This window comes from Anser cygnoides, chromosome 19 (assembly GCF_040182565.1).
Source record: "Anser cygnoides isolate HZ-2024a breed goose chromosome 19, Taihu_goose_T2T_genome, whole genome shotgun sequence".
NCBI classification, from domain to species: domain Eukaryota; kingdom Metazoa; phylum Chordata; class Aves; order Anseriformes; family Anatidae; genus Anser; species Anser cygnoides.
In genome coordinates, this window is record NC_089891.1 from 7,960,819 (window position 1) to 7,979,512 (window position 18,694).

The window sequence follows — 18,694 nt, forward strand, 5'->3', positions numbered from 1 at the left end:
TGCAAATATTCATTTATCTACATGGTAACTTTGTCTGAAATCTGATGCTTGCCTGCTTTTCCAGGCAAATTTCACACATGCACCTTTACTTTCAAAACATTTCAAACATCCTTTTTACATTAAAAAAATATTTCATTTCTATTCATTTAATTTAAAACAACTTGCTTTTCTTCCAGAGTCCTGGCAGAGTAATACCATTAAGAATACTTAATCCATCTCTTCACTTACATGTTTATACCACCACCAACACCAGCATGTTTTGACAGGTGCCAAGAGTTAGACTTTACCTGTACTTTAACAAACAGGCTCTCCAAACAGCCCAGCACCTAACTGCTTTACATTTGACATACTTGCACTTCTTTCTGAAACGTGTCAACTGCCATAGACTGCAAGACCCAGACAGCAAGTGCTGTGGCATATTCGGTCAGGTCACTGCTCATGGACAGCATTTTCAGTAAAGCAAAACTTCAGTTATCTCCCTGTGCCTTTTTATAAGACTATTTATAAATGTTACAACTTCTGAGGGAAGATCATCCAAAAAGTGGTCGAACAGGGGAATAATCAAATGCAGCCAGTGCCACCCTTGAGTTTGCTTCATTTCCAATTGACTGTTCATGTTCAATGCTTTGAGAAACAGACCTGACATTTGAAGATAGCTCCTTTCTATTAGTACGTTGAAGAGCTCATAAAAAGCAGGACAAATCATTTTGACACATTCAGTTTAAGAAGTCAGTCATTTACTCCTCTAGTTAGGTACACATAGGGCATTGCAACACAAAGGCAGAAGAATTTGGTTGTAGACTTATTCACAGTGTGGAGGCAAAAACTGCTCCATTCCTTCTTCAAGGCAAATGAAGAAAACAAACCACACCACGGGCAACAGCTGCTTTTGTTTTCTGCAATGTGAATAGTGCAATACAAGGAGATTGTTTTGCCCACTATTTACGCGTCAAGTTTGCCTCTTCTGAAAAAAGGATAGTTGTGAGGAATACACACCTTCCTAACAGAGGAAGTTTGAACGACAGCACCCAAGTGCTATTTACTCCTAAACAAAGGCTCTCCATAACACAGCGAGTAAGGTTATTACCAAACGCAGGACAGTCTGAGAAACAGCACTCCAATTTATAGGAAACATCTCTAAGTGAATGCTTTTGATTCTCAAACAATCATATTCTTTAACAGCAGCCCTAGTGAAATTGCAGTCATTCATCAGGAGATATACCAAAGTATCTCACAAGAAAGGACATATATGTCTCCATTTAAGACAGTGACAACCTAAAGTCTTTAGCATAAAATACTAACTCCTTCAACATCAGAAGACAATACGGATATAACTACAGAGTCTGAAAAATTAGCCTGAGCATCAGGATGCAGCATTTTCAGCTTAACTCAGCTCAGCAGGCTTCGCTGCCCGAGGACAAACACATTGAGCCAGGACAGTACCACTGACTGCTCAGACACAGCTGCTCCAAATTCTACATAATCTCTTGGTACTATGTTCAGTTCCTTACAGATAGCCATGAAGAATATAAGCATCTCCAAAGTTTCCTGATTTACTTTAGATAAACATGATATATTCTGACTTTCTGTACTAGAACTTGAAATTTCTGAATCTAAGACTAATAAGTACTTGGGGCCAGCCATGAGATCATAATGCTTTTGCATTCAACTCCGTTATAAGTTTAAGTAGCAAAAAAGTTTAAAGTAGCCATGCTTGGCGTCAAATAGATCTTGAGCTTTAAGAATGTTCCAGCTTTATAATTTTGCATCATATAAACAACATTCACTAACAAGTACATTCCCAATAGAATTGGAAAAGACAGTGAGAAAGACATGCGACTTCATTTAGAACAGGGGAGAAGAAACTCATACCCTTGTTCCCTTTACATAACCTGAACTTTGATCTTGAAATACTTCAAATAATTAGCATTTTAAATATATAGACTAATCTGTTTTTCTTCCCAGAGACCACTGATCTCAAGTTCCTGTTAATTTCCAAGGGGACAGATGCTGTATGACTCACTGTGTCTCTTAATTCTGAAATCACTGCATTTGGGAGAGAAAGGAGGAGGAAAATCGGAGGGTCCTTAATGCTTTGTCTTAGCTTGCAAACCCAACTTAAAAAATAATAATAAAAAAAAAAGAATCCTAAATCTATCGCACATACTTGTGTGGCATATGTTCTCTGGTATCGCTGCAGTTTGTACCCAAAACTGCAGAAGAGAAAACACCTTTCAGATCTTGCTTTGTTCTTGATTCCCGTCTGCTGTATGAATTGTTCTTTGAAGCATGAAGCAAAACATCAGTAAAAACAGCAAACATCAATAATGGTCTCAAAGATCTAGATTTCTGGGGGTGTGGGGGTTTCTTTTCAGGAAGTATATTTCCTTTATTCAGATCAAAAGGCCTCATACTTCCTTTTTAGCAGCCTAAAAAGCTCATTGTCTCTTTTTATATCTTTTTTTTTTGCCTTGTGCTTTCCAGCAGCAGGAGAGACCAGTGAGACCCCATAAGCCACAAATAACAGCGTATCTCCAGAAATTGCAACAAGATGGGGACAACTCCACAAAAACAGCAGTAGCATACATTAAGCTGGGCTGTATATTTAGATACCAAAACAATTTGTTACGTTGTCTAAGCTCTTTGCTTTTGAGAGGAAAAGCAAAAACCACAAGCAGGTCAAAATTGATCAGCATCGCATTCTCATTTATAACCGCGTAGGTAAGGTTTTGAAGAGAAATAAGCAGGTTTATAAGCAGCTTGATTCTTTCTGACCAAATCAGTAGATATGGCCTTTATGAATTCAGTCCATTTGGTTCAAAACAGAGGCATATTCCTCTGGACTTAGTACCTTCCTTCCTGGATTAGAAGGTATCTAGTCGTGGTTTGCAACTATCCAGATAATTTATCTTTACTACTGCTGAACAACTGAGTCACAGAAATAATTTTGATCAACAGAAGCAGACCACTTGTTCAGAAATATCCATGAAATTACGTATGTAAAGATTCATGTTACTGCATGACACTAAAGACTACATGAAATCAGCTATAATCCAGGAATCCATTAACAATTGTGGTACCCTACACGCATCAGGTCCTGGAAAAAAAAAAACGTCTGTGCACCCCACTGACTGCCCAAAGGATTCCTCAACCTCCTGGCAAGTACAAAAGGCAAAAACTCAACTGAAGCGCGGGCAGAAGTCACACCGGGTGCAGCACATCTGGGCGCAGGGACAGGCTAGCACATCACCCTAGGTGTGGGTGGCTACAGAAACGAGGTCTGATCGCACTAGTATTTCCCCCTTCCTCACTTCCCTTTCAGTTTTATTTTGCTTTTAACCCCCAAGCTTTGGTTTCTTGAGCGAGGCGGTGGAAGAAGAGCAGCCCTACAAGAGCCTGGCCTCACCTGGCGGCAGCCTGCCTCCCAGAAGTTACCAGCCCTGCTCCTGGGCTTCGGGTACCCAAACCCCCCGGGTACCCGCGATCCCCTGAGGGCCCCCCCGTGAAGGGGAAGGCGGGCAGCATCCCACAGCCGCCCCGACCCCACAGAGAACCCGAGCGTCCCGGGTCGGCAGCCGGGTCTGTGACACACGGCCGGATGCGCGACCCTTCACCCAGTTAAAGAGGGGAAAAAAAATAAATAATGAAAACAGACACACGGGTTCCCCTCCCGCCCCGCTGGAGAGGCGCTGCTCGCGGCGTGTGCTTGCCCGCTACAGCCAGCGATGCCCCGGCCCTCAGCCCCGGCGATACCGAGAAACGCCCCGGTGACTGCCCCCAGCCGGGCAGCCTGACCGCGGGGGCAGCCGGGGGTCCCGGCCCGGGGAGGGGGGGGTGTCCCTCACCTCCTAAACCTCTCCTGGAGCCGCCGCATGGATCCTGGCCGCCCGCCCCGGCCAGGCGGCGGCAAGCGGGGGGTCGGGACGGGAGGCTTCGGGCGGCTCCTGAGGCGGCGAGGGCCGGAGTCCGGGCCCTCATTGGCGTGCGAGCCGCCGCGGCGCCGTCCGTCGGCGAGGCGCGGGAGCCGAGCGGGCGAGCGGCGGCTGCAGGCGGCCGCTTTAACCGGCCCCTCGGCTCCCCTCAGCCCGCCCGGCCCCCGCTTCCCTCCGCCCCGGCCCGCCCCCGGCCGCCCGGCCCGGCCCGCCCCTCGCTGAGGCGGTGGCGGGGCCATGGCGGGAGGATGGCGGCTCCCTCATGGCGGCAGCGGCGTGAGGCGACCGCCGCCGCACCACGGCACACAAACAAGCACATATCTGAGGGTTTGGCTATTTAAACAGGCCTGATTTTTAAACTACAGAAGCTGGAAGAGCACTTCCGTGAGGGAAGCCGGGTGGTGGCGGGCTCTGAGCACCACACAGGCCTTTGTCCCTGTACCACGCTCGGGGCTGCCCAGCAGAACAGGCTCCTCCAGCAAAGCTGTGCCTCTGCTGTCGCGTAGAGCTGCACGTGGGGTAATTTACTGTGCTTTAAGCCGAGGTTACAGCGGCTGGGCTGCTGCTGATAACCTGGCTAGCTGTTTTACTAGTTTTCCAGCTGTAAGCCACTGAGGTGTTATCTACTTAAACCATAAACTTTTCCAAGCAAGGGTTATTTTACATGAATGAAGAAATGTCAACAAGATTTCCGTGAGATGAATGTGGAATTGCCTTCCACAGCACAAACTGGAGCATGAATTAGGAGAATATTAAATTCTTGAATAAGCGTCTGTCTTCTAATCTAAGACCTTGTTTACAATGGGATTTGAACTGTTAGAGCCCTCAACAAAAGCAATTAGTACAGGCACACCAAAGCAAACCACCGGTTTAGACAAATAAACTATATCCGGCATCAATATCGTTTATGGCAGGGCAGAGACAGATGGGATCTGCTGGCTGCTGCCGCCGTGGTTTACGAGTTGCCTCCCCAGCTGAAGGTGCCACCTCTGCCAGGCAAACACCTCCACCACAGGCTGTAGAGGGAAATGTGGCCGTTGTCACTTGGCTAGCAGTCAAGCTAAATCTGGCTTTTCATGGCCCTCAGTCCCTTTTACTAAATCTTCCTCAACATCAGGAGTTAACAAACGATTAGGTGGTAACAGCTTTGTAAACTGCCACAGCAAGACTTGCTTGACCCTTGGTTTCTCTCCTTTCCCGATGAAGTAAGCTCTTCTGGGACGAATTGCAATTTTCAGTTTCCCACAGGGGCTTGCTGCAATGATAGCTGGGGCTGGGCCAGGTGCTGCAGACAGGCCATAGCTCAACTTTGCTCCAAGGCAAGGGTAGAACATGGGGCTGGAAAGGAGAGCTCGTGAAATGCAGAGCCAAGCTAGTTCCTGGATGCTTCTCCTGAGTTTCAGGAGGGCTTAAAATACTTCCATTAATCTCAGTGAGGTATCACTGTTAATAAAGTGGTACAATCTGTCATCTGATTTAAGTGTCATGGCTAATAAAAGAAAGCTCCATGTTGTGGAGGTACATCCTGCTTATGTTATCTATTAATCCAAAAAGAGCAAAGCCTGAGGACTCCACTGAAGAACCCAGCCACACACGCATGGCTGCATTTTATTGGCATCCCAATAGTGTGGCTTTATTTTGAGGTGGAACTTGTGGTAGTACAGCTCCCTTCCTTAACACCACATACCCATCCTTGCATTCCTCCACTACTGCCCCAATAATTTGTTCTTTCAGGCTGTAAAAGTGTTCAGGAAAATACGATTCTGTGGACACCAGGACTGCAAGACTGGCTTTTTGTGGTTCTGGTAAAAGCTGGACTGACTCCTGTAAAACAAATCTTCTGTGACCTTCAAAGGTGCCCACAGAGTCATCGCATTTTGTCTCCATCTTCTCTCACTCCCTCTGCTCTTCTTTGGCTGCTTCTTCTGTCTCTTCCTAAACCACTCTCATTATCTTTTCCTTCCCTGCTGCTTTTCACATTTGATCTAGATTCTACCAGGAAATGTGTCACAGAGGCTTTTTCTCCTCTGTTTTCAAAGCCATTTTTTCCATGTTTGTTCTGTGGTCACAGATATCACACACCATGAGATCTTCAAAACAACAATTACTGTAGCTTCCTGTTGTTGGAGCATCAAACATTTACAAATTAAAGATCTAGTTCGAATCACTGTTTCAGACTTGTTTCTTTTGAATAACAACAAGAGCATTCAAACCATGAAGCTTGAGAGAGTGGAACCAGGTTAAGCAGACCACCAGCCATCATGAGAGCTGTGATGAGACTGGAAAGTTTTGACAACACTTGTATTGAACTGAATCTCCATGTCTCTTAAGGATAACACTAAATTACTCAGCATAGATATTTTTAAAGTGGTCCTGGCCAATAACATTTTTTTTTAGTACCAGTGACTCTGGTTGAACTCATCACTATAATTGCTTTTTATGATCTAATGACTCAGAATACTTTTTTTTAGTTATTATTATTTAATATTAGAACAAAAGAAATGCCTTATTATGGATGAAATGACTATTAAATGTAAATCCTAAAATTTGGCATTAAGAATACAGAATTAAGGAAGTAAAAAATCTTATTAATTTGATTACTTTTATCAACAAAGTATGAAAGACAAAAAAAAGAACTTTAAATACAAGTGCTTTTTTGATTCAAAAGTGTTCTCAAGGCTAGACATATGTGATGGTAAGCTCAGCTGGAAATGTATTTTAATAGATGAGTCAGGGTTACAAGAAGATGGAAGAACTTTCTTTACTGGATGCATTGCTGCTATAGGGGTCTCTTATGAAGTGCATTTAGAAGAAGGACCAATGGAAAATAAATGGAAAAGAGCTCATTAATAAGGAATTTAACTTACTTTTTTCATTGGACAAAGAGAATTTAATTCTGATCAGTGCTGTGAGGTATTCATAAAATGGATTTTACAAGATGAATGAGGCAATCCCACTTTGATCCCTAATAGAAGGTGTTTGCATAGCAACCCCGTCACTAATTGCACTTCTTGACAGTCTCAGCAGCGTAGTAAGTGACTGCAGGAGCTGTGTGGTTTGCCCTTATTGTTTCTAGGTCAAATTTTACCCGCACAGAATCTCCTGCACATCCGTCACAGGAACTATCTACAACCTAGGGACAGAGGAATTCGTTCTCCTGGACATTTAATCCATCACTTTTATGAGCATTAAATTGACACAGACGTATGTCATTTCTTAATCTGACATCAAGTATTTTTATAGTATTATGCAAATATGGACATAAAAGTGGGGTCTGTAGTTACAGAAACGGTGGTTTTCGCTCTATTACAAAATTGTCGTGGGTTGCACAACCCTATCAAGCCAATAGGCAGGACTTGCTGAAAGCTTCCTTTTCCCCAGCCAAGGTGAAATTCTAAGTGCCACATGAGATGTCTGTGGGGAGTGAAATTCTATCAGGAGGTTAAGCTAATAAAACTAAACATCTCACACAAAAACTGAGTTTCTTCTAGCATTTTGGCACAGGCGAGTTATTACCATAAGCCTCCACAACAACTACTCTCCTGATCTGTTGAACAGATAGCAGTCACACAAACATTTGTAAGCAGCTCCACAGCTGCCAAAACAGCTGCATCAGGGACATGACACCGCTAAGAAATGTTCCCAGGTACTCACTTTTCGGAGCTGCTGGTGCTGACGGGCTCTGTCAGAGCAGCAGGACGGCACGCGGTGGCTCGGGAAGCTCTCAGCCAATTTACGCAGCGGAGGCGAGCTGAGCAGCACCAGGCCCTTAATGAGGCACGGGAACAAGTCTGACAGGTGAAACTCCTCTCCACTCCCAGTTTACATGAGAGAATAAATCAAGCGTTTCTGGTAAATAAGGGTGGGGAAAAATACCTTTCTGCATTCTTTTTACTTCATAACAAATAGAATATGGGAATCCAGCCTTCGCCTTCCTGCCTTAGCAGTGTATGTGCTAATGGATGAAGCTGATGGTTTGACAGGGGTTTGATTTAGAGGCTTGAGAGGCAAAGCTCCTTCCCTTTCTTAGGTTTAGAGTACAAATTCAGAAATAAATAAGGCTGTCACTGAGTGACTGCTTCAAACGTGCATGTGGTCATGGTAGATATGCAGTCTGACAAAGATCTTCTTGGCTGGTAAAACAATTTACTGATGCAATTTTTGAAGGAAATCCTATTCTTCAAGGTTCTAATAGGAAAACTGATTTTGCAATAACGCTGCCTGTAAGACCAGGACAGCAACAGGTCCCTCGTGAGCCCGCGGCGAGGCTCTGAGCACTCCACTGAGCTCAGACTCGCACCCCCTTGGCTCGTGCCCAGGTGCATTCCCGTGGCACGCAAGCTGGCAAACCAACCTGGGGTCCCTCAGAGGTGGGCCTGTTTTTTTTTGACATGCGTGGGGACACGTGGCAGTGGAACGTCCTGCAGTGGGCTCAGCCACAGTGTGGCGTGGCCTCCTCAGGGCCAAGGCTGCAGGCTCCGTGGAGGTAGCCCTCTTTTTTTTTTTTTTCTTGCTGCAAACTGACCCGGATTTCTGCTTTACGGAGTCTTTTTTTGAGCATAGTGCGAAGGAGAAGCATCCCGTACTGAAATGCATGTCAACAGTCTTGTGAAACAAGCACCCCTCCCTCCCTCGGCCTTCCCCCAGCCTAACTAATAAGGTCATCCCACTGAAGGCAGCTTATAAATAGCTTTCCAAACACTAATGGAATTAGTTCTGCCCTAGACAACTTTTCCAGGGTGACACAGGTATCTAAGAAGGGCTGGCTGCTTGGCATACACAGCCACTCGCAGTGGAAATAATGTTGAAACATAAACATTTACCTGATGTCATAGCACTCTTGCTGCCAGCATTAAACCTGAAATGGGATTACAGCATTACTTAGTAATATAATAGAGAAGATTTACTGCAAGTAAAACAAGTGATTTTAGAGGGATGTGCGTTGTAGCAGATTAGATTAGGTTAGGCTAGATAATTACATTTAAAAATCTGCTGAAGGTTTCTTTTAGTCAGTGTATTTGAGAAAAGGGTATTTTTCATGGCTACAGAACCCTCCAGATTTTGTGGGGACAATGAACAGCTTTGTTGGGGAATAATTCAAACGTACTTCAAGTCAGTAGGAATCTTTAATATTATGGCAATCAATGGAAAATGAGTAGGCTAGCTATAAAATCTCAGAGTGATGTTTTAAAATTCTTTTACTACTTAAATCATCTGTGAACTGAGCCATTGAATCCCTTTGAAAGCAATAGCTGAATTACGAACACCTTAAAATTTGGTGTGAGATCTACAATTTTATACTAAAACAAAAAATGATTTGTTTAGAAAAATTACACTAAATTTCAGAGACAATATGCATCAATTGTTCACTGATGTGGGGACTTCAAACCAATTAGACTTAAGCTCCTAAACAAGAGACAGACATGAAATTATAATTTGATTATCTATGTGACTAATGAAGTTTAATTGCATCTTCAGGAAAATAATGCAGAAACATTATTTTGCAGTCATTTGGCCTGTGTATCAGATAACAGTCCTGCCATGTATTGCATTTGAAGATGAGCCTGTTTCACATCATAAATAAAATTACGTAGATTTCAAATTACACACTGAGAAAAATAAAGGTCAAATTTGATATTAATCTATCCTTCCCAACAAACAAACAAACAACAATATGAAAAAGGCTTTTTTGTAAATGTGATAATATCCCATGGCACGCTTAGTCATAAAAACACAGCTTCTCAGATACCAGTCGTTGACATTGCTTTTAAAACATTGAGAATTTTTCATGTTGTGATTAGCAAATGTGTGCTCATCTGGATTCACAATGTACCTCAAAGGTATTTCAGCCAGGTACATTTTCTAGTAGGGTTGCAGTGATGTGTCTTACAAGAAAACTTTCTGTCAGATTGAAAGATCAAATTTCTCCTGGTGGATGTTAGGCAATCAACCCTCTGAGACGAAGAAGCTCCCACAAGGCCAGGAGGTGCTTTGTGTGCCTGAAAGGAGATTAGAGCCACAGAGAACAAGGAGAGAAAAGCAGCACTTGTTGGGTTGGGTACTGGCCTTGGACCAGCTGCACACATTTCTGAGTCACCGGGTGAACCGAGTCTGTTACTGACGGCAAAGAACTTGTATTTCAAACAGCACAGAAATATCCTGCTTTCCAATATTGATCCTGTAGTATTTCCTTTGTGAAACGTTAGTCATAATGTACCAGAATTCAAGGCTTGTTTAGAAACAACAAACGTCTGTTTGTTTTGGCTTTCAGTAACCGTACTGTAAGAGAGATGATCAGGGATTTCAACCTGCTGCTTACGGCTGGGTAAGTGCGGAGCCCTTGGAATCTCTCTTAGGTCTTCCAGCAGAAATAAGTATGTAATTTAAGCTAACAGGCAAATGGGAGTTTTTTTAAAAGACAATGTAGTAGTTAAATTCACTCATAAATAGAATTTTATACACAAGACCAAATCAGGACAACAGGACCTGGGAGCTAAGCAGCTGCTGCTGTATTCAGGTTTGGTTTGGACGGTACTGTCAAGGATCCCTGAAAAATTACATTTCAGGTTTTTAAACCAAAGGCATAATAGAATTCAAACTCATGAGATCTGGGGGTTTAGTCTGTCTCTCGGAAGCCTACAACAGCGAATAAAGAATAACTCTGACTGTGCTACTTTCAGTGTTTTTAGAAGCCTTCTTTTGAACATAAAGCTTTGACAGATGGTGACAAGAGCTTGTCTTCCATCTTTCTCTCTTGGGGTCAAGCATGAGTGGGGAGAATTGGATCTGGCCTGAAAGTGCCCATCATTTTCACCCTCTTAACCCTGCCAGTTAGGCAGCACTGGGCGAGCTGCCTCTCCTGGGGCTGTGGCAGGGCAGGGGAGGCAGCGACTTACAGGCATGGAGGTGATGTGAGATCAGTGCACCTCTTTCCAGGGAGTTCTCCTTTGGCCCCACGAATGGAGGCTTTTGAAGATTTTTTTGTTTTTATCTATCTATATATTTATTCATTTAAACAATGTGTTACCCATGCAGAACAAATTGTTTCTCTTTGGCCCCGGTATTTCATACCTATAAACATTTTTACTTTCTAAAACTAAATGGAAAATGTTTACACTTATACCAAAGCTGGAATAAAACAGATCTACCTTTAAGTCCCTTCCCACAGACAAAGCAGACTACTTTAACTGATGTTAGGTTAAAGGCAGTTTGCATGGCATTGACGTACAAGAACTTTTATCCCCCTTTTTTCTTCCTGCCATTGTTTTTTTTTTTTTTCTCTGCAAACATGTCTGCCATCCATAATCACTCTCCATACCTCATTTTTGACATCACAATCAATGAAGTGAAATAAGCTGTTACTTAAGGGGTCTGACATAAAATCCATTTAAGTTAAAGGAAAAATTCTCATTATTTCCTATCAGCTGTAGGTCAAGCCTAAAGAGAACAGAGGGAGTGGAATTTAGCCCATCATTTGTCATCCAAGAGGAAATGGTTTCCACATCCCATTTGGACTACTTAGAGATTTTAAACATATTTAGCGAAAGAAAACAAATTGATTTCTTGTCAGTGGTTAAATGGTTGGAGTTTTACTGTGATTGGATATTCTTTCATTTTCAGATTTTTAAAATAAGTTTGCCTGAATTGTATTATTTTTTATTATTGTATTTCTGCTTACAAAGCTACTTTTTTTTTTCCCCTCAATATTTAAGAAAAATCAAGTACAGGAGTTAAAGCCCAAGATGAAAGGAAGCCAGCAATACCAACGAGGAGCCTGGCTGCCTGCATGGCCATGGAACACCAGCTCGTGCAGAGCCAGGCAGCCTCTGACCGTGGGCTGCACCTCCTGCCGCGACCCTGCCGGGCTTCTCGCAAAGCAGCTGGCAGTCTGTCAGTTTTATTTTATGCGTGTGTTTGTGTTCCTTAAATACATTTGGAAAGGGAGAAAACATCTATCCTCAAATGCACATAATTATCTTGGGTCTTCTAGGTTATATAATTAGAGTTAGTAAAGCACGAATCCTTTTTTCTCTTTTGCTCACGATCTTTTCTAAATGTAACTCAAAAGCAAAATGAACTTGTGTGTTACTAGAGGCCAGCAAATGCCAGACACACTGTCCCTGACATATCTCCAGCCTAAACAGCACTTGTTAGCCTTGCAAAGAGGGAGCAGAGGGGCTGGCAGGGACAAGACTAGCTGGGTGGTCATCTAGCTTGGGATTCTCCTGGTTAAGTGGAGATTAATTTCTTTCAGTGTTTCTGCAGAAATAACCCATGGAATTCAAGGACAAAAATCCAAATGCTCTCTCTCTTGGTTGTGGTATGCTCTGAAGGATGAAAGGACTTCTGTTTCACAATGCCCCTTCTGGTCAATAGGAAGCTCCTGGTGTGTACCATCTAATGCCAAGCTGCCGGGAGTCATGGCACTTGCAAGAGACGATGACACAGAGGTGTTGAGGGGTCTGACGCTTGATTTAATTCATCTACTCGGCTAGCAGGTAGAGTGATTGCAAAACAAACATCATTGCCATCAGCAACCTTCGTGGGCTTTGCCTCCACCATCCAGTTAATTTTCACCACACCCTTGTGAGAGGGTTGTAAATTGTATTATCGTTGGTGGAAGGAAGTTTCCAGGCAGATTCTGACCTGACTTCCCTTTTGGTTGTGGTAGATGAAAGCCTGCCGAGATCTGGTGGTAGATCTGAGGTGGCTGAACTCATGCTGCTGAGGCTCTGACCCGTCGTTTAACAGCTGTAAGGCCCAAAGTAAAAAAAACCAAACAAACAAACAAACAAAAAAAAAAAACTAATAACAGGGAGGTTTTTAGATGCCAGCTATACAGAGAGTAGGCAAGCAACAAACCACAAGGGCACAGCACCCCTCGAGCTATTTTTCAGGACTGCAAATTCCTGTCCTCCAGATTCCTGGGTTTGAGGCTCAGACAGCAACATTTACAAGAAGAAGATAAGCTAGTTTAATAGACTCAAGAAATAACAGACAATGCCCCTGCCCAAGAGCTGAAATAGGGGTAACTGCATGTACACAGCACGGCTTTTCAGAAACTGTTCCTTTGGAGCAAACCAAGGATTGGCAAACCTCAGCAAGGCTTATCTTGTTCTGCCGCACTGGACGGTACAATCTTTTTATCTGTATCTTGTGGATGTAAAATCTCAAGGCCACATTTTTGGGAACGGAATGCAAAGCCTTGGAGAAAGGCCACGCTTCAAAATATGTTTCCTCTGTAGCTTCCCCAGCGGCTGGGATGCAGCACTGGCAGCAGATCACAGCCCGGGAATTCCTGAGCTTTGCTTGGACCATTCCTCTTGGTTGAGGTCACACCACTCTCCGTCTTTCTGTTTGCTTTTAGCAGGATCAATTTTATAAATTACAGGGCGAGATAGAGCGCCGGTGTGAGAGCGAGCCTGGGAAAGGCGCGCAGCTGCCCGTGGAGCGTCACGGCTAACCGCGGTGGCAGCTGGCAGTGCCCTCGGCCGGCCCCGCTCTGCTGTTATCAGCCGTGCGTGACTCACTGCAAACAGGCTCACGCTTAAAAGGAGTGTTGGTTGCTGAACTGCTACCGATTCTTTGTAATTTCACTGCAATCTTATAATGGTTTTTTACTTAAATATCGGTGTACATTATAGTCAGAAAGCTGCGAAGCTCTCAGCACCCTTGGCACAGGAAAAACCTCTGCAGAGGTCTCAGTGACATGGACAAAAGTTTTTAGCTGAATTTTCAAATCTGATATTTTCAGTTCTGGTGCCATATTGCAATTTTTCAGTGAAAACCCCGATTCCAATATGTCGCCAGCAAAGCTATCTGGGATACATTTGAACTAACTTTAATCATTTAAAAGATCTTTAGAGTGCTTCAGGGAATCTCCTTCAGGGAGAGATGTCTCAGCACACAACTGATCCCTCTCCTCTTCTTCCAGAATTTAAGGGAGCAGACCCTTAAGGTCTGCAGATTTAAGGCCAGCCCCTGGGCAGTTTCACTGACCTGTCCAGACCGAGGGATGCTCTGTGGCTCTGTGGACACACTTGCAAAGTAGAAGGTTAAAACAAATGGACCTTAGGCTGTGCAGTGTAATAGCTGTTAGTCATCAATAGATTGCTGTTGAAAGATGACTGATACTTTTAAATATTCAGGTTATGAATGAAATGTTAAAAGAATGTTTCCTTTTCACTTGAGATTTTATGATATCATGCAGCCATTTCCATAATTAAATAAGTGCTCAATTCTGTCTCCTGTAAAATAGATATTAATGGGGAACTTACTAAAAACAACTGCCAGAAATGTCCCTGGACTTAAACTTCAAAAATATCAATATCAAATTACAGTGATGGTGTAAGTCTGGTGTGAAATCACTAAATGAAATTAAGGTTAAATGTTTTTGGTTTTGAAATCAACCAAGACAGTTTGTTCCAAGTGTTATTTTTGTTGAAGCTTTCCTCCAGGCTCCAGCAGAGACCTGTGCTCCACCACACAAGGGGTGGCTTAAAAATGAATATTTCGAAACACAAAATCCCTCCACCTACAGCACAAAGGAATCATGCTGAAGCTGCAATATCAAAGGCCTTAACATTAGGTAGTATCAGAATCAAAGTCACTCTTAGTCTTTCTGTACATGTCTGTTATGGCACAATGTTTAATGCCAAAATCAAACCGTATTTCTCCTGCAGGAAAAATGACACACCGGGCAAACTGTACACTTTGGAAGCAGCCGTTTGATATTTCATTTGCTCTTTACTTTTCAGTTCATGGCCTAAGGTTTTATCCAATCTGGGGGTCTCACCAAAAGCCCTCCTGACAATCTAACCTCATCCTGGGTCATCTGCAGAGCCATCCTAACCTAACTTGGGCACTGGCTGTGCTGTTGCTTGGATGCTCACGGCTTGATCCTGCGTTCTGGCGTGCAGATGGATGCTTGTGATAACTAGGTACAGACACAATTGTACTCGTGGCTGGGGATCTAAAGGTGCCCTTTAGACTGTTGCCTCTACCCAGTGCTATGCAGCAGTAGCTGAGCTGCATGTTACACAACCTACGGAAGAGAGCCAGAGGTCTGTAACAGAAAAAAAAAAAAAATGATCAAGATTTTTGTAACAAGAGAGAGGGACCTTAAATGGAGATGTTGTTTGTAGGCATCCCTTTGCTGCTAAGGAGCAGAGAACAAATATTTGTACAACAGCCTTCACAAATCCCCTCCCCCCGACAATAACAAGCTGCCAAAAGCTGCCTCTCCACTGAACTTTGCTGCAGGTGATAAGCGTGCCTGACTCCGAAAGCGACCGTGGCACGGCAGGAACGAGCCGGCCCTTCTGCTCAGCTCCAGGGGCTGTCGCTCTCGAGAGCTGCGACCCAATGCACCTTCACTCTGACTGATCAGCTCTGCTGCTCTGTGTCCCAAATCCTGCTTTTCCTGTAAGCTGAAAAGTAAAAAACTCAACGGAACTGTTCAGGGTGGGATTTGATGGAGGAGGGATGGAAAGCAGTGTCACGGGTGCACCAGCTCTGCCCATTGGCACTGCAGCCTTAAACTCATGGAATCATCTGGGTGGGAAAAGACCTTCAAGATCAGCAAGTCCAACCATCAACCTGACCTACTGAGTCCCACCACCCAGCCATGTCCCTTAGTGCTATGTCCCACACGTCTCAGATACCTGCAGGGAGGGGAACACCACCACTTCCCTGGGCAGTCTGTTCCAGTGTGTGACCTTAGCACCCACCAGGACAGGTCAGCCCTCGGGAATGCAGCCTGGTGTCTGCTGCTGCTGGTGGAGAGTTCCCAGCTTGGAGGGGGCAAAGGGAGGATGCCCGTCCTTCCTCCGATGTTCACACTGATGAGGGAATGAAACCATCCTTTTTCTTGCCAGAAAAGGGCAGGGTGGTGGGGACAGCCTGTGCTGAGTCGGCCCGGGGAGCGCTGCCAGCTCAGCCCAGCCCTGACCTCGCACAGCCCGGTGACTGCCGCTCCTCAGCGCGGAGCAGGGCTTGTTGTGACGGCCGGGTAATTAATGTGCCTCGGCTCCCTGGCTGTAAAATCCCCAGGGAGACGAGGCGTGCATAATTTTACTGCGCCACAGCTAGGTGAGCGTAACGCAGTATTCCTACTCAGGGATGGCTGTGCTTAGCTACCTGACTGTAAAACAGCTGCTTCCCTCGTTTAGCATTGGCAGAGCTGGTACCCATTAACCATCCTGCTTTAATAAATAATACCAGCTTCCCAGAGAGGGCACCGTCAGAACCTTTTGGCTACAGCAGGCTGGTTTTTGACATGGCCAAAGAAACTGCGATCACTTTGTGGTGCTGGGACTTCAGGCAGCATTAAAGGAGCAAGCCCTGTCCCATGCTGCTCTGCTGGCGAGGTTTGAAGCTGGTCTCTTCCATTATAAAATGGGAGCTACCACCAGTGTGGCGATGCCAGAGCCAAGAAGACCTCGACTAATGGCAGATCCTGCTTTGTGCAGAGAAATCCCACCCTTGTGCAGCAGCGCTGAGACTCCTGCCATGATTTAGGACCTAAGGGAATCCTTATATATGCACATACATCCCTACATACAGCAACATCCATGTCTGCAAACTTCTGCTCCATCCAGTTGCTACCCTGGTTTCATAACAATTCCTGTTTTCTCCTCCTTGGCTCTCCTGGCAGCTGAACTGTTCTGCCCTGGTTTGGGACTGCTCATCACCTGCATAAAGGCACTGAAGCAGCATCAGGGAAAGGTTTACTGACACTTCTCCTGTATTTCTGTACAGTTTAGTTGTGTTCTCTATGACTTATATTTTGTTCACTTCACCATCTATTTTTGATAATAGAATCTGCAAATATACATATAGAGCAAGACTGTTTTGTATCTGTATTTGACGTTGATAGAATAAATTACCTTTCCTACAGATTTTCAGTTATAAATCTGCTTCTATCATGTGCCGCACAACATCAACACGAGAAGGAAACGTTTGCCTTTACAGCCCTTTGCAAACATGGTTCTCTTCCAAGCTTTCTGCCTTGCTACTAAATAAATGTGTACACAAGATAGCGCATGTGTGTGTGTGTTACTACAAAAGACTATTATTTACACTACATCCAAACCTGTACAAACTCCAGTTGAAGCAGCACTTTCTAAGCCATGCGGCCATGCCCACACCACCTCCAGGACCAGAACACCCGCACGCAGCAGAGCCCAAACCTGCGTTCCTCTGCGGAGCCTCTGGCACCTGGAGCTGCTGTCCGCCAGCCACTTCCAGCACCGCCTCGACACTTTGTGCTCACTAAAGCACGCGGCACAGCAGGAGCCTGATTTAAAGGTCAGAGGCTGTTTCTCGCTTCACAGGCAGGCAGCAGCATGGGGCGGCTGGGTCAGGAGCGTGGGGCGAGGAGGGAGAGCTGTGTGCAAGTCACGGGCTGCCTTCAGCCGACTTGCACAGGACACCTCGAGGGGATGGAAACAAGAGTGAAAAGGAGTCATCCCTCTCTGTCCTCTCACTGTCCCTCTTGGCACTGACACTAATGTCTGAGGGACTGTGGAACCGCAGACCGGCAGCACTTCCAGGTGCCGGGTCTGACCCCACAGCAACTGTGGTTCATCCTGGCTGCGGGATGCAGGGAAAGAGGAAAGCACTGAAATCAGCATCTCCTGACCTCGTGACGTTCTTACCGCCATTTGTGCATTTTCCTCCATTTTAGTTGTACAAGCATGTTGTCAGCTCCTGGAAGCCTTGCAAAGGTTTACATGTGTATGCACTGAAAGGTGGCCTGTGGTTTGCCATCTAGATTTGGCTGCAGGAGTGATAGAGATGGGAGCAAAGACTGGGGGGGATTTACACCAGCTGAAGACCTGGGCTATATGTTGCAACATACCTCTCACAAAGTAAACATGGCCTTGCATCATAAACCAGAGGCTGGGGCCAAGAAACAGCTCAGCTGGAGAAGGCACAAAATCAGGAGAGCACAAGCCCGTTCAGGTAAGAGAGCTGTATCTAAAAGCATGCCCTGACATACTCACAGGAGGAGGGTAGGTATTTCTGAAGCTGACTATTTTTTTCTTGCAACTCCCCAAGCCTCTGAGCTCATTAAAACGAAGACGCTCTAATTTCCAGGAGGGGCCAAGAGGGAAAGGTCAAGGAAGGACTGCTTTGTAATGTCAGATCTCAGATTCCGGCAAGAACAGCAGCGGAGTTTTCATTAAGCCACCCTCAAATGCTAAATTACTGTGCTACTGACAGAAAGTAGGACGGCCACTGCCTTATATGCAAAAGGCAGTGAAAGAAATGACCTGATGGTTTACTGCTTGTGTACAGGTCTGCCTTCTGCGATGCACAGGTCACTGTACAGGCCTACCAGAAATGAGACCTCAGCTTGGCAAAGCCGCAGCTCTGGTGGCAGCAGCTGGCCCTGCCTGGGTGAGGGCAGCCAGCACCGCTGTGCCCGCGGCGTCACGCGCCCCCTCCACACCAGGGGCTTTCATCCACAGGAGCCCAGTTCTGAGGGCACAAAAACACACAGAGAATGAGGTGCTTTGCCAAATACTGAAGTCTCTAAAACAAGCAAAGGAGCTGTTTTCGTTGTTGCGCCAAGCCTGCAGCAATGCAAGGAAGCCCAGGGAACCCAGTGCTATCTCTGCTAAGGGGCGTGCTCGGCCTCTCGGGGGGGCTCAGCTGTAAGCCCAGAGCTGCTGCTTGTCTCCTTGGGCTTTGCATTTCCTGACAGGCATCAGAGGAAGGCAGTAGGATTAGACAAATTCCAACGGAAACAAATATTT

The 18,694-nt window shown here is 45.0% G+C and overlaps 1 protein-coding gene across 2 annotated transcripts in view; it reads right to left on the bottom strand.

Moving 5' to 3' along the window:
- Positions 1-18,694, bottom strand: part of MMD (monocyte to macrophage differentiation associated) — a 42,281-nt gene that overhangs the window by 14,324 nt on the left and 9,263 nt on the right. Inside the window, exon 1 of one of the 2 annotated variants that reach the window (XM_048064290.2) lies at positions 3,846-4,186. The exons of the other annotated variant lie outside the window; for it this stretch is intronic. Coding sequence (XP_047920247.2) covers positions 3,846-4,171 — 326 coding nt within the window. The 5' untranslated portion in view covers positions 4,172-4,186. Of the gene's footprint in view, positions 1-3,845; positions 4,187-18,694 lie in introns of those variants that run through there. 2 annotated transcript variants of the gene reach the window in all.